The sequence below is a fragment of the Mustelus asterias genome, chromosome 12 (genome assembly GCF_964213995.1).
Source record: "Mustelus asterias chromosome 12, sMusAst1.hap1.1, whole genome shotgun sequence".
Lineage (NCBI taxonomy): Eukaryota > Metazoa > Chordata > Chondrichthyes > Carcharhiniformes > Triakidae > Mustelus > Mustelus asterias.
In genome coordinates, this window is record NC_135812.1 from 43,141,705 (window position 1) to 43,167,698 (window position 25,994).

The 25,994-nt window shown below is 48.6% G+C and overlaps 1 protein-coding gene across 1 annotated transcript in view; it reads right to left on the reverse strand.

The window, feature by feature from the left end:
* Window positions 1-3,440: 3,440 nt before the first annotated feature.
* Window positions 3,441-25,994, reverse strand: part of rasa4 (RAS p21 protein activator 4) — a 223,312-nt gene continuing 200,758 nt past the window's right edge. The window contains exons 16-21 of the mRNA XM_078225114.1: window positions 25,648-25,820; window positions 23,384-23,521; window positions 19,126-19,261; window positions 12,491-12,611; window positions 10,124-10,185; window positions 3,441-7,400 (exon numbers count right to left, since the gene is read on the reverse strand). Of these exons, the coding sequence (XP_078081240.1) occupies window positions 7,273-7,400; window positions 10,124-10,185; window positions 12,491-12,611; window positions 19,126-19,261; window positions 23,384-23,521; window positions 25,648-25,820 (758 nt within the window). The 3' untranslated portion in view covers window positions 3,441-7,272. The remainder of the gene's footprint in view (window positions 7,401-10,123; window positions 10,186-12,490; window positions 12,612-19,125; window positions 19,262-23,383; window positions 23,522-25,647; window positions 25,821-25,994) is intronic.

Below are 25,994 nucleotides of genomic sequence, written 5' to 3' on the forward strand. Positions count from 1 at the left end.
CTAGATAGCTTTTTTCACTGTCCACTATGCCACCAATCTTGGTGTCATCTGCAAACTTACTAACAATGCATCCTAAGTTCCCATCCAAATCATTAATATAAGTGACAAATAACAGTGGATCCCTGAGGCACACAGCTGGTCACAGGCCTCCAGTTTGAAAAACAACCCTCTACAACCACCCTCTGGCTTCTTTCGTCAAGCCAATTTTGTGTCCAATTGGCTACCTCACCCTGGATCCTGTGAGATTTAACCTTAACCTTGGTCAGTGCAGGCTTGGAGGGCAGAAGGGCCTGTTCCTGTGCTGTAATTTTCTTTGTTCTTATGCAACAACCTACCATGCGATACCTTGTTAAAGGCCTTGCTAAAGTCCATGTAGACAATGTCAACTGCACTGCCCTCATCTATCTTCTTGGTTACCCCTTCAAAAAACTCAATCCAATTTGTGAGACATGATCTTCCACTCACAAAGCCTGCTGACTGTCCCTAATCAGTCCTAAATGTCGATCCTGTCTCTCAGAATACCTTCTAACAACTTACCCACTACAGCTGTGAGGGTCACCAGCCTTTAGTTCCCAGGCTTTTCCCTGCAGCCCTTCTTCAACAAAGGCACAACATTTGCCACCCTCCAGTCTTCAGGCACCTCACCTGTGGCTGTCGATGATTCAAATATCTCTGCTAGGGGACTCATAATTTCCTCCCTAGCCTCCCACAACACCCTGGGATACACTTCATCAGGTCCCAGGGATCATCACGTCCCGTGGGCGACATGGTGGCACAACGGTTAGCACTGCTGCCTCTCACTGCCAGGGACCGGGTTTGATTCCTGGCTTGGATCACTGTTTGTGTGGAGTTTGCACATTCTCTCCATTCTGCGTGGGTTCCCTCCGGGTGCTCCGGTTTCCTCCCATGGTCCAAAGATGTGTGTGTTAGATGGATTGGCCATGTTAAATTGCCCCTTAATGTGAGGGGGACTAGCTAGGGTTAATGCATGCGGTTATGGGGATAGGGCCTGCATGGGATTGTGGTCCGTGCAGGCTCGGTGGGCCGAATGGTCTCCTTCTGCACCGTAGGATTCTATGAATTTATCTACCTTGATGCACTTTAAGACTACCTTCACCTCCTTCTCTGTAATATGTACACTCCTCAAGATATCACTATTTTTTTCCCCAAGTTCCCTCACATCCATGCCTTTCTCAACAGTAAATACTGATGAGAAATATTCATTTAGGATCTCACCCATCTTTTGTGGATCCGCACATAGATTATCTTGTTGATCTTTAAGGGGCCCTATTCTCTCCCTAGTTACTCTTTTGTCCTTTATATCTTTGTAGAAGCTCTTTGGATTCTCCTTTGCCTTATCTGCCAAAGCAATCTCATATCTCTTTTTGGCCTCCTGATTTCTCTCTTAACTCTACTCTGACCACCCTCTATACTCTTCAAGGGATCCACTTGATCCCAGCTGCCTATGTATATCAGGGCCTCACTATTCTGAGTCATCCAGGGTTCCCTATTTCTGCCAGCCTTGCCCTTCACTCTAAAAGGAACATGCTTACCCTGAACCCTGGTTAACACACTTTTGAAAGCCTCCCACTTACCAGAAGTCACTTTGCCTGTCAACAGACTCCCCCAATCAACTTTTAAAAGTTCCTGTCTGATACCATCAAAATTGGCCTTGCCCAATTTAGAATCTTAACTTTTGGGTCAGACCTATCATTCTCCGTAGCTATCTTAAAACTAATGGAATTATGGTCACTGGTCTCAAAGTGATCCCTCACTAACACTTCTGTCACCTGCCCTTCCTTATTTCCCAAGAGGAGGTCAAGTTTTGCCTCCTCCCTCTAGTTGGGGCATCTATATACTGAATGAGAAATTCCTCCTGAATACACTCAACAAATTTCTCTTCATCCAAGCCCCTAATGGCTGTCCCAGTCAATGTTGGGAAAGTTAAAGTCCCCTACTATTACCACCTTATTTTTCTTGGTGTTATCTGTAATCTCTGAATATATTTGTTCCATGATTTCCTGCTGTAAAATGGACTAGTTAGTGACAAGCAGCATTGTTTTGTACAGGGAAGGTCATGTCTCACCAACTTGATTGAGTTTTTTGAAGAGGTGACGGACAAAATTGATGCAGGAAGGGCTGTGGATGGAGTTTATATGGACTTTAGTAAGGTGTTTGACAAAATCCCCCATGGCAGACTGGTAAAAAACTAAAATCACATGGGATTTGAAGTGGGCTGGCTAGATGGACACAGAACTGACTTGGTTATAGAAGGGGCAGCGCTCAGAAAGCTTATGGTATTTGCTACCAAATAAACCTGTTGGACTTTAACCTGGTGTTGTGAGACTTCTTACCTTGGTTATAGAAGACAGAGAGTAGTGGTAGAAGGGTGTCAGGGATCAGTGCTGGGACCTCTGTTGTTTGTGGTATATATAAATGATCTGGAGGAAAATGTGGGTGGTCTGATTAGTAAGTTTGCAGATGACACAAAGATTGGTGGAGTTGCTGATAGTGCCGAGGATTGTCAGAGGAAACAACAGGATATAGATAGATTGGAGACTTGGGCACAGAAATGGTAGATGAAGTTTAACCCAGACAAATGTGAGGTGATGCATTTTGGAGGATCATATTTAGGTGTGAATTATACTGTAAATGGCAAAACCCTAAGGAATACAGAAGGACCTGGGTGTGCAAGTCCACAATTCCCTAAACACAGGTGGCCAAGGTGATTAAGAAGGCCTGTGGCATGCTGCCTTCATCAGCCGGGGTATTGAGTACAGGAGTTGGAAAATCATGTTGCAGCTATATAAAACCTTGTTTAGGCCGCATTTGGAGTATTGCATGCAGTTCTAGTCACCACATTATCAGAAGGACTTGGAAGCTTTGGAGAGTGCAAAAAAGGTTCACCAGGATGCTGCCTGGTCTTGAGGGTGTTGGCTATGGGGAGAGGTTGAATAAACTAGGATTGTTTTCACTGGAAAGATGGAGACTGAAGGGAGACCTGGTAGAGGTCGACAAAATTATGAGAGGCATAGACAGGGTGGGTAGTCAGAGGCTTTTTTCCCAGGATGGACGTGTCAATTACAAGAGGCACAGGTTCAAGGTGAGAGGGGGAAAGTTTAAGGGAGATATGCGGGTGGAAGTTTTTCACGCAGAGAGTGGTGGGTGCCTGGAACGCGCTGCCAGAGGAGGTGGTGGAAGCAGGCATATTAGCAACATGTAAGAGGTATGGGTATATGAATAGGGAGGGAATCGACGGATAGGGTCTGAGTAAGGGCAGGAGGTTCTTTTTTGTTTAGTTAGGGCATCATGATCAGCACAGGCTTGGAGGGCCGAAGGGCCTGTTCTTCTGCTGTATTTTCTTTGTTAGAACAAAATCATATCTCATACAACACTCATTTCACAACAGGGACAAAATAAAAAAAGACCAAAACAACACAATCAACAAATCACTTTATTGATTTAAACCGATTATAAAAGAGAAATTTACATGCATCTAGAACAATATCTTACATTTATCAGACGTAAGTGTACAGAGACTCAGACATATCAATTACATTGTTGTCAATACAGTGCAATGAGCTGATACACTATCTGATTAATAAAAGTACCAGTCACCAGAAAAGTTTAAGATCTTTCAGCAGTATTGGCAAAAAGAAATTTGGTTTTTAAAAAAAAGACATCCTGGCACATCACTGAAGAATAATTCCGCTCAATCTTTTAATTTGTTCCCTCAATCCTCCTTCAACCTCTGCACCAAAAACGTGATTTCTGCATCTCTGCAAATGAACTTTAAACCTACAGTTTGGCATCTAAGTGTGCAATAATGTACAGTCATTAAAAGTAGTTGCTGTAGTCTCAGGTATGCTCATTCTGGAAAGTCAATGCCCTGCACAATTTTACTGTAAAATGGCGGATGCTTTACCCAGCATCCACTGCGGCAGAGAGACTGCTCCATCTCTGGGGCACAGCAGTGTTTGTGCTCAAGTGGTTTCCCTGACAACATGAACGCTGCTGGGAGTCACCAGCTGGCCAAAGAGAGAGATGGTGACAATTCCGGTGGGCTGGCGTGCATCGCCATGACAACCAGTGGCTACAGCAGCTTAACAACAGGCACCGATGTCAAAAACAGCAACCCGCCATGACACTTGGCAGCTTCACATCCGGTACTTATGACAGGACCAAGTCTTCACATCAACCAGTAAATCAAGGCAACCCAGTTAAATGGGTTGTTTGCTGGGCATCCCATCATGGCTCACAGATGGAAAGACGCCAACAACACACTGCTTGCTGGGAAACAGGTCGCCAAACTGTCCACAAAAACAATTTCTTTCACACGACTAGCTGCTGTGCTCTGCAGACATCGTACTCACAAGAATTTGGAGGCAGAACAGAAATAAAGCTGTAACAGCAAACACCAGTGAACCTGACTCATTAACACTTCCAGATACAGCAGCTTTGTGACTCAGGCTTTAACATGGAGAATGAGATGGCAGATTGAAGACTATCAGTAGTTTGTCAACTTGGGAGTGTCCATTCTTTCAGAGTGATTTTTGCATTGTGCACCTTTACATTTCACTGGACTCGCTCTTGAAGTGCTCAGTTTTTTTGCAAGTGTCCATTTTTTGGAAGTATTCATTTATACAAGTTTTATGATTATTCCAGAACAAGTCCTCAAATTGCTTAGGCGTCTCATTGGATCATGGTCAGATACTAATGTCCCAGTCTGCTGTTATCCATGACTATGCATTTATCTATTGAGAAATACCCATTGTAACATCAATCGTTTGGTGTAACAATATTCCCCAGCCATGCAGAACTATTTCCTTCCACCTTTAACTTATGTAATGGACTCGTGAAAAGGTAGAGGTAAGGTGTTAGTTATTGGAGTTTAAGGTCAAGTGTTAGTTACTGAAGGTTAAGATCAAGTGTTAGTTATTGAAGGTTAAGGTCAGGTGTTGTTGGTTATTGAAAAGCTCTGTCACTGTTGAACATTCTAGACTATCAAAAACTATCAGTAAGAGAGGGCACAGAACAATCCCACAGTGCACTGTAGGGCACTGGAATGGTTTTCCCTGTATTGGGGGATACAGATGGTTGGGTATAGCAGAGTTTGGTCAGGTACTAGTAACGGCCATGGTATTGCAATCTATTGCAGCGTATGGGTAGAATTTTAACATGTATATGGTTATTTATTGTAGGGACCAACAGATGATACAGTTGAATATAACGGATAATGAAACATTCAGTCCCAGGCTGGACAGTAAAGTACAGCTTCTAAATGTCTGGTAGAGTGCAAGGAAGCAGAGGCTGGCAATGGCTCCTTAAGCATGTGCTAGGGTCTTATAGATGATGATACCTATTCCAGGATACCGTAGGGGCTAAGACAATATAACATACTCCACTGTATGAATGGAAAATGTGTATTTTATAAGATAGGGTCACTGACATGTATATCTGTATCTGTAATATTTTAATGGCAAGTGTAACCTATGTAGAAGACATCGTGGCTGTGAGAATTCACTATAAAATGTAACAGTATGTGCACTCTCAGATTTCTGTGACTGAATGATCTCGATATAAGGTACCGATGGGTAATGAGAGCTATAGTGGATGTACAGGATTGTAGACAATAGTGAAGAGAGTGGATCCAGTTTCAATTTTTGTCCCTTTCATACGCTTCAGAGGTGCTCAGCTCCCTCTGATCCTCGATCTGAACCTCAATCTCTATCTGCAATCTCCGGGGGTAAGACAGTTATCCCAGCAGAGGGCAGTATTGCCAAGTCACGCTGCTTTTACCCAATGTCCATGGATAATTTTGATCATTGAATAGAGTCATACGCCGGAACTTTACCATCTGGCCCGCCACAGAATCGGAGCGGGTGAGTGGCCGGCAACAGAAATCTCCGTTGACCTTGGGTGGGAATTTCTGGTCTCGCTCGAGTGAGGCCGTAAAATGCTGCCCATAGATACAGCACAGAAAAAGGCCCTTCGGCCCATCGTGTCTGTGCCAGTCAAAGACAAACACCCAACTATTCTAATCCCAATTCCCAGCACTTGACCTATAGTTTTGAATGCCTTGACATCGCAAGTGCACATCTAAATACTTCTTAAATGTTGTGAGTGTACCTGCCTCCACCACCCTTTCAGGCAGTGAGTTCCAGACTCCCAGCACCCTCTGGGTGAAAAGGCTTTTCCTCACATCCCCTCTAAACCTCCTGTCCCTTATCTTAAATCTGTGTCCCTTAGTCATAGGTCCCTCCACCAAGGGGAAAAGTTTCTTCCTGTCTACTCTATCTATGCCCCTCATAATTTTATACATCTCAATCATGTTCCTCCTCAGTCTTCTCTGCTTCAAGGAAAACAACCCCAGTCTATCTAATCTCTCTTCATAACTAAAACTCTCCAACCCTGGCAACATCCTGGTAAAGCTCTGACAAAGGGTCATGCAGACTCAAAACATTGGCTCTATTCTCTCTCCACAGATGCTGTCAGACCTGCTGAGATTTTAGCAGCCAGGAGAGAAACACAAGGTGGTTCATCGTCTTTACCCCTCGGAGGTCCCTCTATCCCGGGGAAAAGGGGTGGGGTTCCCTCTGTCCCTGGGGAGGGAGGGTTCTCTCTGTCCACAGGAGAGGAGGGCGTCCCTCTATCCCTGGGGAGGTGGTCCCTCTGTCCCTGAGGTGCAGATGTTACCTGGGGGGAGGAGGAGATTCCCAGGTAGATGGGCTCCCTGTGGAGAGTGTTCATGGATGTACAGATCCCTGTGTTAAAGAGACCTCTGGAAGTAGAATGAAGGATATCCAAATCTGAGTGTAAAACTTGGTGTAGAACCCTTTGATTTGTCCAGTCACACTCTTCATATAGATATCCTCCCTCAGAATGAAGTGTGTGCTGTAGTTTGATGTTGGTTGTCTGATTATTTCAGCTTCTGCTGCCTATTATAGAACCTGAGGAGCTGCTGGCTGGAAGAGGCTTCACTCCGGAGTAGGCCCAACTCTCTGTCGATTGCAAATTGCAATCCTCTCAGTCAATATGAACCATGCACTGAGACTCAAATACATTTGCAAACAGTTTAAAAGATTAATTACAGGAAATGCACATTTACATTTTTTTTGCCACGGACTATGTTTTGCATAATTCAAAACAAGAGAAATATCTGGGCAGGAGGAGGATGCAGGAAGATATTGTTACTAATGTCGCTTTGTCATTAAGAAGTAGATGCTGACATTGAACCATCCAGCCGAAATCCATTCACTCTTTCTGGTGAAGTTATGTGAGCAGGTCCAGAGAGACGTTTTTGACCTTTGACATTTCCCAGCGTTCAAAGTTCCGATGAGCCTTTTCCAGATCCTGGATGACTTGGAACAGTTGGTTTGGAATGTCCAGCTGATCGATCCCTGCAAAGGAGAGACGGACTAGGAAAGAGAGTTCTGCATCAATCCTAGTAAGAGACACACACTCACGCCCTGTGCTCACCCGGTAGCTGTACTGCTCATCATAACTCACCAGAAGCTAGCGGCCTTCTTACCCGGGGGTTAGGCTGCTTATTAACACGAGCAAGGGATCTAACGTCCAGCTCTTTTAGGTAGCCACCTGGAATACCTAAAAGATGTAGCCTGACAAATTTCCAAAAGTGTATGACGATTAGGAGCAGGATCTCCCATCGCTCAATTTATCATCACTGTGCCCAACAAATGAGTGACGGGTCGGATCAATTATTATCCCATCATTCTGGCTGAACCACATTCTTTCCTGGGATTTCAAATCCGTGAAATTCCTTGTTTTTAAAAAATTTTACTCCATTCTTAAAATTACAAAGCCAGTTTGCAGAGTGGACCAGGCAAATCCTAATCCATTTCCACTGGCAGGTGAAACTAGAACTGGGGAGCATGGCCTCAAAATCAGATTTAGTTGAGTTGAGTTGAAATGAGTTGAGGAGGAACTTCTTCACACAAAGGATTCTGAATCTGCGGAAATCCCTGCCTAATGAAGCAGTTGAGGCTACCTCATTGAATGTTTTTAAGGCAAGGATAGATAAATTTTTGAACAGTAAAGGAATTAAGGGTTATGGTGAGCGGGCGGGTAAGTGGAGCCGAGTCCACGAAAAGATCAGCCATGATCTTATTAAATGGTGGCGCAGGCTCGAGGGGCCAGATGGCCTACTCCTGCTCCTAGTTCTTATGTTCTTATCTCCTCGCTTGTTCCAAAAACCAATTCAAACTGGATCCAATTCATGGTCCCCACAAGAGAGTAAGAAGTCTCACAACACCAGGTTAAAGTCCAACAGGTTTATTTGGCAGCACAAGCTTTCGGAGTCTCAAGCTCCTTCATCAGGTGAGTGAGGACTTGTGTTCACAAACAGGTCATATACAGACACAAACTCAATTTACAAGTTAATGTAAATAAGATAAGATAAGATAAGACCTGTTTGTGAACACAAGTCCTCACTCACCTGAAGAAGGAGCTTGAGACTCCGAAAGCTTGTGCTGCCAAATAAACCTGTTGGACTTTAACCTGGTGTTGTGAGACTTCTTACTGTGTTTACCCCAGTCCAACGCTGGCATCTCCACATCATCCCCACAAGAGAGACACACAAGATCCAAGCTGACAAAGCATTGCATCCCATAAAAAAATTCCCTATGTTCTTCCTTTTTATAACCAACATGTTTTTAAAATCCATGATTACCTCACTCAACGACTCGGATATTGTGGTCAGAAATGAAGTGCATCAGAAACAGAACCTAAAGATTGGGAATTGGGCGTGAAAGTGGGAATTATCTGGTAAGTACTGGGAGAGTCAACTCTGACTGAGATTTAGCTTAATTTTTCTGCATTTGACTTAGAACCTTAAAAACTGCAAAACAAAAACAGTCAACACTAGACAGAAACTTCCTCCCAGTGGCAGTTAACAGTTAGCAACTGAATAGAAACTCATTCTAGTGAGCAGGAAGTTAATGTTTTAAAGTTTATTTATTAGTGTCACAAGTAGGCTTACATTAACACCGCAGTGAAGTTACTGTGAAAATCCCCTAGTCGCCACACTCCGCCGCCTGTTCGGGTACACTGAGGAAGTATTTAGCATGGCCAATGCACCTAACCAGCATGTCTTTCAGATTGTGGGAGGAAACCGGAGCACCCGGAGGAAACCGACACAGACACGGGGAGAACGTGCAGATTCCGCACAGACAGTAACCCAAGCCGGGAATTGAACCCGGGTCCTTGGTGCTGAGAGGCAGCAGTGCTAGCAGTTGGAATTTGGTTGTGAATTCAGAGAGCTGTAAGATAGTAAGAAGTATTGGCTGATGCACAATGTCTTTGCAAACAGAGCGTATCCCAGAGGTGGATTGTAAATCTGGTGCTGAGCGGGCTACGGCTGTCCCTGTCCCTCAAGCTTGGTCACGCTTTGAGTCACAAAGTTTTAATGGCGAGGCAAAGCGGTGAGGGAGAAGGAAAGGAAAGGGAACAAATCCTGCACTCTGGGTCCCCCTACCTCCTGGGACAGGATCTGGGGGATGGGAATCAACCTGTCCAGTCACGTGGTGATCCATGACAGAAACTGTGATCCTGAGCAGACGCCATCCCTGAACCCAGGCACTGCCGCCCACGACATCACAAAGTTTAAGAGTGGAGAATTTGTTGGGAGTAAGAATTCCGGTGCAGAGGGTGTGTCTGCGAGTCAGACAGGTAACGAGTCCTCAGGCACTGTGCTGGAGGAGCCTCGGACTTTGGCCTTGTCCAGTTGGTTCAGGCTGTCTACGCGGATGAGGACAAAGCGGGAAAAAGATGCGCAGAATGTAGAAAAGGCCAATGAGTAATAAATAACCGTTTATAATTAAATGTTAAATATAAAACCGTAAGAGATCAAACAGGGCATCCACACACTGCATTAGTAACAAAATACTAGCCCACTTGATGAAGGGTCTCAGCTCACACCCCTGCTCCGAAAGATGTGCTGGTTAGGTGGATTGGCCTCAGTGTACCCGAACAAGCGCCGGAGTGTGGCAACTAGGGGATTTTCACAGTAACTTCATTGAAGTGTGAATGTAAGTCTACTTGTGACACTAATAAATAAACTTTAAACTTTGCTGTAGCTGGGGAACAGGTTCTCAGCGTGACGTACCTTCATCAGCCTTTTCTGGGGCTGAGACATTGCTCTTCTCTTTGTATTCCAGGTACTTTTCCCTATCAACAAATAGGAAAACTGTTACATAACAAAACATTAAATTAAATTATAAGCCAACTTTCACATTAAAACATTCAGGACATTTGTTACATATTTGGGAAGTGGTTTTGTTATTGGATTGATAATCAATCATAAGAATTAAGATCCCACCAGGGCAGTTTGAGAAAGTGAATCCGGAAATCGGAATGTTGGGATCAGTAACAGTGACAATGAAGCAATTGGGTTGTAATTAAAATCAAGCTGGTTTCACTGACAGCCTCTCGAGGGAATCTGCCCTCCTCACCTTGGTCTTGTCTGGCTGTCAATCCAGTCCACACCAACAGTCCCACCTCTGAAGTGGCATTGCTATCTTCACAGGACAAGTAATAGAATGCCTACAGTTCAGGAGAAGACCATTTGGCCCATCGAGTCAGCATTAACTCTCTGACAAAGCATCTTACCCAGGCCCTATCACAGTAACTCTACACATTTACCCCGCTGATCCCCCTAACCTACACAGCTTGGGACACTAAGGGGCAATTTAGCATGGCCGATCCACTTAATCTGCACATCTTTGGAGCGTGGGAGGAAACCGGAGCGCCCGGAGGAAACCCACACAGACACGGGAAGAATGTGCAAACTCCACACAGACAGTCACCCAAGGCCGGAATTGAACCCGGGTCCCTGATGCTGTGAGGCAGCAGTGCTAACCACTGTGCCACCCTGGCGCCCGACAGTGTAGTTGATGCTTTTTGAGCTTCCCATCACTGGTCCACCACAGACACATTCTATACAGATTGTCCATATTCCTACATGATGACTGCCCAGTGACTAATAACAAAGAACAAAACAAAGAACAAAGAACAATACAGCACAGGAACAGGCCCTTCGGCCCTCCAAGCCCGCGCCGCTCCCCGGTCCAGGATTGAATCCTGAATCCAGGATCCCCGCCCAATTTTCCAGCCTATCTACATACTAATATCCTATCCACCGAGCTGTCCCTCACAGCTACGATGCTTTGTTCATCACAACCTATTAACTCACCCCCACCCCCCCATTCCAGACCATGTGATCTCCAGGGAGAGGCGAAAACCCAGAGTGAAAACCCCAGGGCCAATATGGGGAAAAAAAATCTGGGAAATTCCTCTCCGACCCCCTGAGGCGATCGAAACGAGTCCAGGAGATCACACTGGCCCTGATCGGAAAATGCTTCCCAACCCTATTCATTTCCACTTCCACGAACACCATATGAATTCCCTGCCCCCGAGACAGGTTCCCAACTATCCGCAGTCTCGCTCTGTACTGGCACCAGCAAGATGATCATAGAATGAAGCCTTGAAACGAGAAACAAAGAACAATTAGCCCGCGCCGCTCCCTGGTCCAAACTAGACCACTCTTTTGTATCCCTCCATTCCCACTCCGTTCATATAGCTGTCTAGATAAGTCTTAAACGTTCCCAGTGTGTCCGCCTCCACCACCTTGCCCGGCAACACATTCCAGGCCCCCACGACCCCCTGTGTAAAATATGTCCTTCTGATATCTGTGTTAAACCTCCCCCCCTTCACCTTGAACCTATGACCCCTCGTGAACGTCACCACCGACCCGGGGAAAAGCTTCCCACCGTTCACCCTATCTATGCCTTTCATAATTTTATACACCTCTATTAAGTCTCCCCTCATCCTCCGTCTTTCCAAGGAGAACAACCCCAGTTTCCCCAATCTCTCCTCATAACCAAGCCCCTCCATACCAGGCAACATCCTGGTAAACCTCCTCTGTACTCTCTCCAAAGCCTCCACGTCCTTCTGGTAGTGTGGCGACCAGAACTGGACGCAGTATTCCAAATGCGGCCGAACCAACGTTCTACACATCTGCAACATCAGACCCCAACTTTTATACTCTATGCCCTGTCCTATAAAGGCAAGCATGCCATATGCCTTCTTCACCACCTTCTCCACCTGTGACGTCACCTTCAAAGATCTGTGGACTAATGATGCTGAACACTTGCTACTGAGACATGGGCATGTGCCAGGCAGTACCCGCTAGTCAGCTTCCCTGCTAATCATCACTGGGAGAGAGGCCCCTTCACAAGAGCAGAGAGAACGTCAGCCATTGAATGATTTCCCCTTCCCCTCCCCCCGGCCTAGCTCAGGAAGCTCCTGCCCATGCCCAGTTGGTTGACTCCAGAACAACCTTGGCACTGTCCTGGCAAAGCAGTTGGCCAATCATTCCCGTAAGGTGAGAGATGCTGCTTGACCCAGGAAGACCTGAGGTTGAATAAGGCGCTGCCAATTCCTTACATGACCCTCTTTTCTCGGATACACTCACGTTAACGAATCTCGAGCTGCCAGGAGCTGTCTGTAAATCAGGTGGGATTCAAGATCGGGATTGAGCGGGTCGTTCCACTCCTGCAGTGTCACACCAAAGTGGGTCTTGTCACATCCCGGAGCTGCAACAATAAATACACCCAGAGTCACCACGTGCTCAGGAACCCTCCGTGTCTGAACCATTCTGATAACACAGCTTACTGGTAGGTGTTAAGGCAAAAGAAGGTAATTTAAAGAGTTTGTGCTCTGAGCTTGTATTCACCAACAGTAGTTTATACAGGAGTTTATCCAGACAATTTCCTTCACAGGAAGCATTGCGAGGGCAAAGCTGCTGCTTTGGAGTCAAGTATTGAATCATTCTTTCACAGCAAGTGTGTGGAAATAGAGTGAGTTTATCATTGAGCAGCATAGAGAACGGTGGAGATAATGAGACGGAGCGAGTGAGTGAATGTGTGAGTGAGTGAATGAATGTGTGTGAGTGAATGTGTGTGAGTGAATGTGTGAGTGAGTGAATGTGTGTGAGTGAATGTGTGTGAGTGAATGTGTGAGTGAGTGAATGTGTGAGTGAGTGAATGTGTGAGTGAGTGAATGTGTGAGTGAGTGAATGTGTGTAAGTGAATGTGTGAGTGAGTGAATGTGTGAGTGAGTGAATGTGTGAGTGAGTGAATGTGTGAGTGAGTGAATGTGTGAGTGAGTGAATGTGTGAGTGAGTGAATGTGTGTGAGTGAATGTGTGAGTGAGTAAATGAATGTGTGTGAGTGAATGTGTGTGAGTGAATGTGTGAGTGAATGAATGTGTGAGTGAGTGAATGTGTGAGTGAGTGAATGTGTGAGTGAGTGAATGTGTGAGTGAGTGAATGTGTGTGAGTGAATGTGTGAGTGAGTGAATGTGTGTGAGTGAATGTGTGAGTGAGTGAATGTGTGAGTGAGTGAATGTGTGAGTGAGTGAATGTGTGAGTGAGTGAATGTGTGAGTGAGTGAATGTGTGTGAGTGAATGTGTGAGTGAGTGAATGTGTGTGAGTGAATGTGTGAGTGAGTGAATGTGTGTGAGTGAATGTGTGTGAGTGAGTGAATGTGTGTGAGTGAGTGAATGTGTGAGTGAGTGAATGTGTGTGAGTGAATGTGTGTGAGTGAATGTGTGAGTGAGTGAATGTGTGAGTGAGTGAATGTGTGTGAGTGAGTTAGTGAGTGAATGTGAGTGAGAGTGGGTGAGTGAATGAGTGAGTGAGTGAATGTGTGTGGGTGAGTGGGTGGGTGAGTGGGTGAGTGAGTCAGTGGGTGAGTGAGTCAGTGGGTGAGTGGGTGAGTGAGTGGGTGAGTGAGTGGGTGAGTGAGTGGGTGAGTGAGTGGGTGGGTGAGTGGGTGGGTGAGTGGGTGGGTGAGTGGGTGGGTGGGTGGGTGGGTGAGTGGGTGAGTGGGTGGGTGGGTGGGTGGATGGGTGGGTGAGTGGGTGGGTGGGTGAGTGGGTGTGTGAGTGGGTGGGTGAGTCAGTGGGTGAGTTGATGAGTGGGTGGGTGAGTGGGTGGGTGAGTGGGTGGGTGAGTGGGTGGGTGAGTGGGTGGGTGAGTGGGTGGGTGAGTGGGTGGGTGAGTGGGTGGGTGAGTGGGTGGGTGAGTGGGTGGGTGGGTGGGTGGGTGAGTGGGTGGGTGAGTGGGTGGGTGAGTGGGTGAGTGGGTGGGTGAGTGGGTGGGTGGGTGAGTGGGTGGGTGAGTGGGTGGGTGGGTGAGTGGGTGGGTGAGTGAGTCAGTGGGTGAGTTGATAAGTGGGTGGGCGGGTGAGCGGATGGGTGAGTGGGTGGGTGGGTGGGTGGGTGAGTCAGTGGGTGGGTGAGTCAGTGGGTGAGTGGATGAGTGGATGAGTGGATGAGTGGATGAGTGGATGGGTGGATGGGTGGATGGGTGGATGGGTGGATGGGTGGGTGGGTGAGCGGGTGGGTGAGTGAGTGAATGTGTGTATGGGTGAGTGGGTGAGTGAGTCAGTGGGTGAGTGAGTGGGTGAGTCAGTGGGTGGGTGAGTGGGTGGGTGAGTGGGTGGGTGAGTGGGTGGGTGAGTGGGTGGGTGAGTGGGTGGGTGAGTGGGTGGGTGAGTGGGTGGGTGAGTGGGTGGGTGAGTGGGTGAGTGAGTGGGTGGGTGAGTGGGTGGGTGAGTGGGTGGGTGAGTGGGTGGGTGGGTGGGTGGGTGGGTGAGTGGGTGAGTGGGTGGGTGGGTGGGTGGATGGGTGGGTGAGTGGGTGGGTGGGTGAGTGGGTGTGTGAGTGGGTGGGTGAGTCAGTGGGTGAGTTGATGAGTGGGTGGGTGAGTGGGTGGGTGAGTGGGTGGGTGAGTGGGTGGGTGAGTGGGTGGGTGAGTGGGTGGGTGAGTGGGTGGGTGAGTGGGTGGGTGAGTGGGTGGGTGAGTGGGTGGGTGAGTGGGTGGGTGAGTGGGTGGGTGGGTGGGTGGGTGAGTGGGTGGGTGAGTGGGTGGGTGAGTGGGTGAGTGGGTGGGTGAGTGGGTGGGTGGGTGAGTGGGTGGGTGAGTGGGTGGGTGGGTGAGTGGGTGGGTGAGTGAGTCAGTGGGTGAGTTGATAAGTGGGTGGGCGGGTGAGCGGATGGGTGAGTGGGTGGGTGGGTGGGTGGGTGAGTCAGTGGGTGGGTGAGTCAGTGGGTGAGTGGATGAGTGGATGAGTGGATGAGTGGATGAGTGGATGGGTGGATGGGTGGATGGGTGGATGGGTGGATGGGTGGGTGGGTGAGCGGGTGGGTGAGTGAGTGAATGTGTGTATGGGTGAGTGGGTGAGTGAGTCAGTGGGTGAGTGAGTGGGTGAGTCAGTGGGTGGGTGAGTGGGTGGGTGAGTGGGTGGGTGAGTGGGTGGGTGAGTGGGTGGGTGAGTGGGTGGGTGAGTGGGTGGGTGAGTGGGTGGGTGAGTGGGTGGGTGAGTGGGTGGGTGAGTGGGTGGGTGGGTGGGTGGGTGAGTGGGTGGGTGGGTGGGTGAGTGGGTGAGTGGGTGGGTGGGTGAGTGAGTGGGTGAGTGGGTGGGTGGGTGGGTGAGTGGGTGGGTGAGTGGGTGGGTGAGTGGGTGGGTGAGTGGGTGAGTGGGTGGGTGAGTGGGTGGGTGAGTGGGTGGGTGAGTGGGTGAGTGGGTGGGTGAGTGGGTGGGTGAGTGGGTGGGTGGGTGGGTGAGTGAGTGGGTGTGTGAGTGGGTGGGTGAGTGGGTGGGTGAGTGGGTGGGTGAGTGGGTGGGTGAGTGGGTGGGTGAGTGAGTGGGTGGGTGAGTGGGTGGGTGGGTGAGTGGGTGAGTGGGTGGGTGAGTGGGTGGGTGAGTGGGTGGGTGAGTGGGTGGGTGTGTGGGTGAGTGGGTGGGGGAGTGGGTGGGTGAGTGGGTGGGTGAGTGGGTGGGTGAGTGGGTTGGTGGGTGAGTGGGTGGGTGAGTGGGTGGGTGGGTGAGTGGGTGGGTGAGTGAGTCAGTGGGTGAGTTGATAAGTGGGTGGGTGAGTGAGTCAGTGGGTGGGTGAGTGGGTGGGTGAGTGGGTGGGTGAGTGGGTGGGTGAGTGGGTGGGTGAGTGGGTGGGTGAGTGGGTGGGTGAGTGGGTGGGTGAGTGGGTGGGTGAGTGGGTGAGTGGGTGGGTGAGTGGGTGGGTGGGTGGGTGGGTGAGTGGGTGGGTGAGTGGGTGGGTGGGTGAGTGGGTGGGTGAGTGGGTGAGTGGGTGGGTGGGTGAGTGAGTGGGTGAGTGGGTGGGTGGGTGGGTGAGTGGGTGGGTGAGTGGGTGGGTGAGTGGGTGGGTGAGTGGGTGGGTGAGTGGGTGAGTGGGTGGGTGAGTGGGTGGGTGAGTGGGTGGGTGAGTGGGTGGGTGAGTGGGTGAGTGGGTGGGTGAGTGGGTGGGTGAGTGTGTGGGTGGGTGGGTGAGTGAGTGGGTGTGTGAGTGGGTGGGTGAGTGGGTGGGTGAGTGGGTGGGTGAGTGGGTGGGTGAGTGGGTGGGTGAGTGGGTGGGTGAGTGGGTGAGTGGGTGGGTGAGTGGGTGGGTGAGTGGGTGAGTGGGTGGGTGAGTGGGTGGGTGAGTGGGTGGGTGAGTGGGTGGGTGTGTGGGTGAGTGGGTGGGTGAGTGGGTGGGTGAGTGGGTGGGTGAGTGGGTGAGTGGGTGGGTGAGAGGGTGGGTGAGTCAGTGGGTGAGTGAGTCAGTGGGTGGGTGAGTCAGTGGGTGAGTGGATGAGTGGATGAGTGGATGAGTGGATGAGTGGATGGGTGGATGGGTGGATGGGTGGATGGGTGGGTGGGTGAGCGGGTGGGTGAGTGAGTGAATGTGTGTATGGGTGAGTGGGTGAGTGAGTCAGTGGGTGAGTGAGTGGGTGAGTCAGTGGGTGGGTGAGTGGGTGGGTGAGTGGGTGGGTGAGTGGGTGGGTGAGTGGGTGGGTGAGTGGGTGGGTGAGTGGGTGGGTGAGTGGGTGGGTGAGTGGGTGGATGAGTGGGTGGGTGAGTGGGTGGGTGAGTGGGTGAGTGGGTGGGTGAGTGGGTGAGTGGGTGGGTGAGTGGGTGGGTGAGTGGGTGGGTGAGTGGGTGGGTGGGTGGGTGAGTGGGTGGGTGAGTGGGTGAGTGGGTGGGTGAGTGGGTGAGTGGGTGGGTGAGTGAGTGAGTGGGTGAGTGGGTGGGTGGGTGGGTGAGTGGGTGGGTGAGTGGGTGGGTGAGTGGGTGAGTGGGTTGGTGAGTGGGTGGGTGAGTGGGTGGGTGAGTGGGTGAGTGGGTGGGTGAGTGGGTGGGTGAGTGGGTGGGTGAGTGGGTGAGTGGGTGGGTGAGTGGGTGGGTGAGTGGGTGGGTGAGTGGGTGGGTGAGTGGGTGGGTGAGTGGGTGGGTGAGTGGGTGGGTGAGTGGGTGGGTGAGTGGGTGAGTGGGTGGGTGAGTGGGTGGGTGAGTGGGTGGGTGGGTGAGTGGGTGAGTGGGTGGGTGAGTGGGTGGGTGAGTGGGTGGGTGAGTGGGTGGGTGAGTGGGTGAGTGGGTGGGTGAGTGGGTGGGTGAGTGAGTGGGTGAGTGAGTCAGTGGGTGAGTTGATGAGTGGGTGGGCAGGTGAGCGGATGGGTGAGTGGGTGGGTGGGTGAGTGGGTGGGTGAATGGGTGGGTGAGTGGGTGGGTGGGTGGGTGAGTGGGTGGGTGAGTGGATAAGTGGATGAGTGGATGTGTGGATGGGTGGGTGGGTGGATGGGTGGGTGGGCGGGTGGGCGGGTGGGTGGGTGGGTGGGTGAGTGAATGGGTGTGTGGGTGGGTGAGTGGGTGGGTGAGTGGTGGGTGAGTGAGTCAGTGGATGAGTGGGTGAGTGGGTGAGTGAGTGGGTGAGTGAGTCAGTGGGTGAGTGAGTGGGTGGGTGAGTGGGTGGGTGAGTGGGTGGGTGGGTGAGTGGGTGAGTGGGTGGGTGAGTGGGTGGGTGAGTGGGTGGGTGAGTGGGTGGGTGAGTGGGTGAGTGGGTGGGTGAGTGGGTGGGTGAGTGAGTGGGTGAGTGAGTCAGTGGGTGAGTTGATGAGTGGGTGGGCAGGTGAGCGGATGGGTGAGTGGGTGGGTGGGTGAGTGGGTGGGTGAATGGGTGGGTGAGTGGATAAGTGGATGAGTGGATGTGTGGATGGGTGGGTGGGTGGATGGGTGGGTGGGCGGGTGGGCGGGTGAGTGGGTGAGTGGGTGGGTGGGTGAGTGGGTGAGTGGGTGGGTGGGTGGGTGGGTGAGTGAATGGGTGTGTGGGTGGGTGAGTGGGTGGGTGAGTGGTGGGTGAGTGAGTCAGTGGATGAGTGGGTGAGTGGGTGAGTGAGTGGGTGAGTGAGTCAGTGGGTGAGTGAGTCAGTGGGTGAGCGGATGAGTGTGTGAGCGGGTGGGAATGAATGAGAGTATAGGAGGGAGAGTGTGAAAGATCTGGTGAATAGGAGGTGAGGGGCTGTGGGATAGAGAGAATCAGCAATTGTGTTGTGAGGTTTATCTCCTCCTGGCTGCATAGTGATGGACAAGTGTGTGATGACCATGAAACCATTATCAATTGTCAGAAAAACCCATCTGGTTCACTAATCTCCTCTAGGGAAGGAAATCTGTCATCCTTACCTGGTCTGGCCTACATGTAACTCCTGAGCCACAGCCCTCCAAGGGCAGCTAGGGCTAGATAATAGATGCTGACCAGCCAGCAACACCCATGTCCCATGAATAAATGAAACAAAACCATAGAGTCCCGATAGTGCAGAAGGCCCATCGTGCCTGCACTAACAACAATCCCACCCTGGCCCTAGTCTCGCAACCCCACATATTCACCCTGCTAATCCCTCTGACACTAAGGGCCAATTCATCTAACCCGCACATCTTTGGACTGTGGAAGGAAACCGGAGCACCCAGAGGAAACCCGCACAGACACAGGGAGAATGTTCAAACTCCACACAGACAGTGACCTGAGGCCAGAATTGAATCCGGGTCCCTGGCGCTTTCTGTGCCACCGTGCTGCCCATGATACATGTGAACTGTTTGCAGCGTGTAGTTATTCAGAGACTGTGTACACTGTAATGGAAGAATTTAACCCTTTTATATCACTAAAAAAAAACATTCATTTAAATTATAGGCAAGTCAAATTGTTCACTTGGAATGAATCTCTCTGCTCAGAAAGCGACTTAGAAATTTTTCAGAGGTAAGTAACTGCAGTACCTGCTTTCTCCTTCTGATGGCAGCAGCTCCACTTCTCCCCTTTAAACACTCCTGGATGATAGGAGTTCAGCATTTGCTCGTTGCTGACACAATATTTTCTCAGTGAGGACAGCCACTGATTCAGTTCATTCACATTCTGAGCATGAAATGAAATTATGTCACAATTTATTTTCATTTGCAAGGGGAGGTGAAGAGGTTAAGGAGATACAAATGAGGCCAGCTGTTATTAAGTTTCCTTCGCAGGAGCCACTTACGAGAAAGGTTAATTTAAAACCCAGAATTGATCAGACAGGGTTCAGGGTTCAGCACACATAATCGGCGGGAAGGGTTCGACACCAACAATTACCACCTTCACTTACATCGTCCACTTTAACTCAGCTGGCACTGATGTGGAAACGGCAGCAATTAGATGGATTACTTTCAGAAAATGGTCCATTTTGGCAGGTCAAATGGGATGAAGGAGTACAATATAAAGGGAAAGACTCTTAGTACTGTAGAGGATCAGAAGGACCTTGGGGTCCGGGGTCCATAGGACTCTAAAATCGGCCCCGCAGGTGGAGGAGGTGGTTAAGAAGGCGTATGGTGTGCTGGCCTTTACCAATCGAGGGATTGAGTTTAGGAGTCCGGGGATAATGATGCAGCTATATAAGACCCTCGTCAGACCCCACTTGGAGTACTGTGCTCAGTTCTGGTCGCCTCACTATAGGAAGGATGTGGAAAAGATTGAAAGGGTGCAGAGGAGATTTACAAGGACGTTGCCTGGATTGAGTGGCATGCCTTATGAGGATAGGCTGAGGGAGCTCGGTCTTTTCTCCTTGGAGAGACGAAGGATGAGAGGAGATCTAATAGAGGTGTATAAGATGTTGAGAGGCATAGATCGGGTGGACTCTCAGAGGCTTTTTCCCAGGGTGGAAATGTCTGCTACGAGAGGACACAGGTTTAGGGTGCTGGGGGGTAGGTACAGGGGAGATGTTAGGGGTAAGTTTATCACACAGAGGGTGGTGGGCGAGTGGAATCAGCTGCCGTCAGTGGTGGTGGAGGTGAACTCAATAGGGTCTTTTAAGAGACTCCTGGATGAGTACATGGAGCTTAATAGGATGGAGGGTTATAGGTAGGCCTAGAAGGTAGGGATGTGTTCGGCACAACTTGTGGGCCGAAGGGCCTGTTTGTGCTGTAGTTTTTCTATGTTTCTATGTTTCTAAAATAAGGATTTGAGATGCAGTATTTGAGGAATGTGGGACTGGATAGGTAGTTTATTCAGGAAGCGCTCTGTCAATGGGGTTTTGTCTGGGTCTGCTGCACAATAGTCAGCAGCTCCAGCATCATTCAAATCTCAGCATAGTCGAAGGTGAACCAGACAAAGCAAGGCCAGTTCAGACCAGTAGTTTACTGGTGTTCCATTTTAAAGTATATAAGATCAGTTCAGACCAGTATTCTTATTTCCCTGTTTTACTGATGTTTTTCCTTCTACTTCATTTAGAAATCCCTCTGTTCCTAGGAAGGGACTTACAATTGAAGAGTGGGTCAGGACTGGGTCCCACACATACAGTTTAAAACAGATTATAATGTAAAACCCAAATCAGTGTTTTCAGTCTTCCAAGGTGAGACTTGGTTGTTCTGAGTAACAATGGGGGTTGGTTTTAGCTCGCGATGGGGAGACATCATCAACTGAGGAGAGGGGGAAGTTACATAATTAATTGGAGGAGGAGTGGATGCTCTTTAACTGAATTGGAGGTGGACAGAATTTCTTGTCAGCTACAGCCATACTCGTCTGAAAAGGCCTGACCTTGCCTGATTGTAGCAGCTAAGTAGACTCAGGCCTGGTTAGTTCTTGGATGGGAGACCGCCTGGGAATACCAGATACAGAATTTCTTGTCAATCAAACTGTACACTGAATTAATGGTGAGAGATAGGGGTGCCAGGGAGAGGGTCTCGGTGAAGATAGGGGAATTGGATGATGTACACAGCAGTAGTTTTCAACCTGTGGTCCACAGACCACTGATGGTCCACGAGGGCACTGCAGGTGGTCTGTGGGGAAATAAATCCGCCTTCTCATTAGGTAAGCGTTATCTGCTTCGTTATAGGCCTACTGCAGGGAAAAGTGCTGTGATGAGTGAAATGCTTTTGTGATAATCTACTAGAAATAGCTGAGTTTTTAATACCTGTTGATATACAATTTTGACTCCTGCAGCCATGTAAAAGAAATTTAAAGCAGCTTGCGTACATCGTGGTCTGCAAAAGCTTTCGATAATAATCTAGTGCTCCGCATAAAGGAAAAGGCTGGGAATCACTGAGGTACAGCATCTCTGTGACCTGGCTCTGGACACAGAGTGCCTGTGTGAACTGGGTGATTATATGTAGGTTGGGGGATGCATGCTGCCCTTTAAGAGTGTGGCTCAGGTGACCCCAGGGGTTTGCTCCCCCCAGAGTGGAGCTTGGGGAGTCAGTCTAGGGCTGTCTGTGAAGCTATGCACACCTTGAATAAAGTGCCCCCCTTGTTCAGTGCTCCAGTCTATCCTGTGGTCTTTTCTACAGATGGAGTGTGAGGAGGTAAAATCCGATCCAAAATCCAGTGTCTTGTGCTTAAACAAAGGAGACCAAAATGGGATGATGGAGGGAATGGCTAAAGTAGATTGGGAGCAAAAACTTTATGGTGGGACAATTAAGGAATACTTTCAAAATGATTTTTCACAGTGCTCAGCAAAATTATATACCAGTGATAAGGAAGGTCTGTAGGAAAAGGGATAGTCATGATGTGGAGATGCCGGCGTTGGACTGGGGTAAACACAGTAAGAAGTTTAACAACACCAGGTTAAAGTCCAACAGGTTTATTTGGTAGCAAAAGCCACACAAGCTTTCGGAGCCCCAAGCCCCTTCTTCAGGTGAGTTACTACAGAAGTTAAGCTAACCGGCCTATAGTTACCCACCTTTTGTCTGCCTCTTTTTTTAAACAGTGGCGTCACATTTGCTGTTTTCCAATCTGCGGGAACCACCCCAGAGTCCAGCGAATTTTGGTAAATTACCACAAGTGCATTTCCCCCGCCATAGAATCCCCCGCTTAGAGCTCCGAAAGCTTGTGTGGCTTTTGCTACCAAATAAACCTGTTGGACTTTAACCTGGTGTTGTTAAACTTCTTACTGTGGAAAAGGGATAACCACAGTAAGAAGGTTAAGGGAAAAGGGATAATCAGCCACGGATATCTAAGAAATTGAAAGAAAATGCATACAAAGTGGCAAAGACTAGTGGTAAACTAGAGGATTGGGAAATCTTTAAAGGTCAACAGAAAGCCACAACAAAAGCTATAAAAAAAAGTAAGATTATGAGAGTAAACTAGCTCAATATAAAAACAGATATAAAAGTTTCTATAAACATATAAAATAAAAAAGAATGGCTAAGGTAAACATTGATCCTTGAGAGGATGAGAGGGGGATTTAATAATGGGGAATGAGGAAATGGCCGAGGCATTGAACAGCTATTTTGTGTCGGTCTTCAGCGTGGAAGACACAAATAACATGCCAAAAATTGATGACAAGGAAGCTATGGCAGCTGAGGACCTAGAAACACTCATTATCACTAAAGAGGTAGTGTTAGGCAAGCTAATGGGGCTAAAGACAGACAAATCTCCTGGCCCTGATGGAATGCATCCCACTGTACTAAAGTGATGGCGTGGGAAATGCACTTGTGGTAATTTACCAAAATTCGCTGGACTCTGGGGTGGTTCCCGCAGATTGGAAAACAGCAAATGTGACGCCACTGTTTAAAAAAAGGAGGTAGACAAAAGGCGGGTAACTATAGGCCGGTTAGCTTAACTTCTGTAGTAACAAGGGATCCTTAACGGGGCAGGCCATGTCCCACACATAACAAGGGATCCTTAAAGGGGCAGGCCATGTCCCACATGTAATAAGGGATCCTTAACAGGGCAGGCCATGTCCCACACGTAACAAGGGATCCTTAAAGGGGCAGGCCATGTCCCACATGTAACAAGGAATCCTTAAAGGGGCAGGCCATGTCCCATATGTAACAAGGAATCCTTAAAGGGGCAGGCCATGTCTCACACATAACAAGGGATCCTTAAAGGGGCAGGCCACGTCCCATATGTAACAAGGAATCCTTAAAGGGGCAGGCCATGTCCCACATGTAATAAGTAATCCTTAAAGGGGCAGGCATTCCATGTCGCAAAGAGTGATCCTTAAAGAGACAGGTCATGTTTCACATGCAGGGAGAGTTCTTTTAAATGGATCAGTAGAGTTCCACATACCTTGCACTGTAAATACATTATTTCAAATTGTCCTCTGCCGTCAGTTGAAATAATCTGCATGACGTATGGACTGCCGAAACACTTCTCATCGACTTTCTCAATTGCTCTGATTTTGGACAGTGGGATGCATGCACTCTTCTGTAAAATAGAGCAAACAATGTCTTCAGAACCAGTCGCCTGGTTTGAGCAGAGGCTGAGGTTTACTAAATCTCATTGGATGAGACAGCAGAGAGAGAATCAATGTGGGGTCAGCTGGAGTGGGTGGGACAGCAGTGGGGGGACGGGGGCAAGGCCACAGAACCTGCTGTCATTCAGAACTCCATTTTAAAGGAAAAAGGTTTGGGGGCTTCTGAATATTTAATTTGAGGAAATTTCTACTCACCCAATCTTGAAAATCTAGATTTGTGACATGACAAATCAGAATTACAGAACTACAATGCTCAAAACACCATTCTCTCTGAAACATTTTTTCATTATTTGTATCTTTGGAGGTGCTGTTTGTTATGAATAATGAATAATCCAAACCAACTGTGAGGGACTCTCTTGTCTCTCTCTGTATGTTAAGTGGGAAAATGATTATGTCGTACTGCACCAATCCTGGAGGATTTGTTGTGTTGGAAAAATGGAAAAATCTTCACTAAAAATATATTTTTAAAAAATTAATAATTTCATAGAATCCCTACAGTGCAGAAGGAGGCTATTTGGCCCATGGAGTCTGCACCAACAACAGCCCCACCCTATCCCTGTAACCCCACGTATTTACCCTGCTAATTCCCCTGACACTAAGGGGCAATTTAACATGGCCAATCAACCTAACCCGTACATCTTTGGACAGTGGGAGGAAACCGGAGCACCCGGAGGAAACCCATGCAAACACAGGGAGAATGTGCAGACTCCAAATAGACAGTCGCCTGAGGTCGGAATTGAACCAGGTCGCTGGTGCTGTGAGGCAGCAGTGCTAACCACCGTGCCGACCATTTAATTTGTCCAATTGTGCCTCTTACCCATTTTCTCTCTATTGCATTTTAATTATTTGTAAAGATTAAATATTAATTCTTTTCATTCCCAGCTAGGCCAGCATTTATTACCCATCCCTAACTGCCCTTGACAAAGTGGTGGTGAACCGTCTTTTTCAACCACTTCAAGTTACGTGGTGTGGGTCCACACAGGAAGTTCACCCAGTGACAGTGAAGGAACAATGAGGGGTGGCACGGTGGCACGGTGGCACAGTGGTTAGCACTGCTGCCTCACAGCAACAGGGACCCAGGTTCAATTCCAATCTTGGGTCACTGTTTGTGCAGAATCTGCATGTTCTCCCCGTGTCTGCGTGGGCTTCCTCCGGGTGCTCCAGTTTCCTCTGAAAGCCCAAAGATGTGCAGGTTAGGTGGATTGGCCATGCTAAATTGCCCCTTAGTGTCCCAAAATGTGTTGGTTAGGGAGATTAGTGGGGTGAATACATAGGGTTGCAATGATAGGGCCTGGGTGAGATGCTCTGTCGCAGAGTTGGTGCAGACTCAATGAGCCAAAAGGCCTCTTTTGGTATTGTAGGGATTCTATGGTACAGTTTCAAGAGAATGGCTTGTGGCTTGGAGGGGAGCTTCAAAGTGATGAAGTTCCTGCTGCCCCTGACCTGCTAGGTAGTGGAGGACACGGGGTTAAAACATTGCTTTGGATAGTCTCAGGATATGCTATGTCTCGGAGGAGAATCACATGTTGAGGATATCTCTGTGATGGTATACTCCTCTCCTCCTTCAGGTACTATACCCTAAGAAGGTGTTGGTGACCATGGATTTCCATTGGATTGGTCCATGATTATCCTCGGCAAAGTACGCTGTGGTTTGCTGTTGCTTCTGCGGTGCGACTGATCAGGAGGCTCTCCCACACTTAGTGCCTGCAATCCGGCATATTGGAAGGATTTACAGACTGATAATCAACCTGTTTGGCCAGGTTATGAACACACCTTCCATGACCATCAAATCCTGAAGTGGGACTTGACCCAGAGCTTCTGGCAAAGGTGTCGGGACATTGTTCCACAAGACCTTCCTCTATAGTGATATGCAGAGAGTATCATAGGGAGAGTGTGGCCTGCTTGCGATATGGAGGTGAATGTTCTACTAAGTGTTTATTATTGAAATTTGATGCTGCTTGGCCAACTGAAGAAGTTAACAGTGAGGGTGGTGTAAGAGAGCGAGTTCTGAAGTCAGATAGTGGCTCCTAGATTAGCTTTAATATAACATTGAAACCAGAGGAAAATAGTCACATACCTTTGCATTAGACATCTTGGAATGGCACAATGCTTCACAATTTAAGCAGAAATAATGCTTTTTGAAGTGCGATGATGTTAGAATGCCCCGCTCCTTGTCTCTGTGCATTAATAAATATCCTTCTTTTATAGTGGATGTTGTTTGCAGTGTCACACGTTTCTGGGATTCCAGCTCTGAAAGGGAGACACCAAAAGGGCTAACTCGCGAATTTTCCATCATTATCTATTGAGAAGTACGTGTTCTCACTTCAAGCTCCCTCTTCTATTCTTTGTCCTCCTCACCGACTCCCAATCTCTGCCAATGCTATTGTTTAACCCTTCACCCTTTAACCCTTCACAGGCGAGATG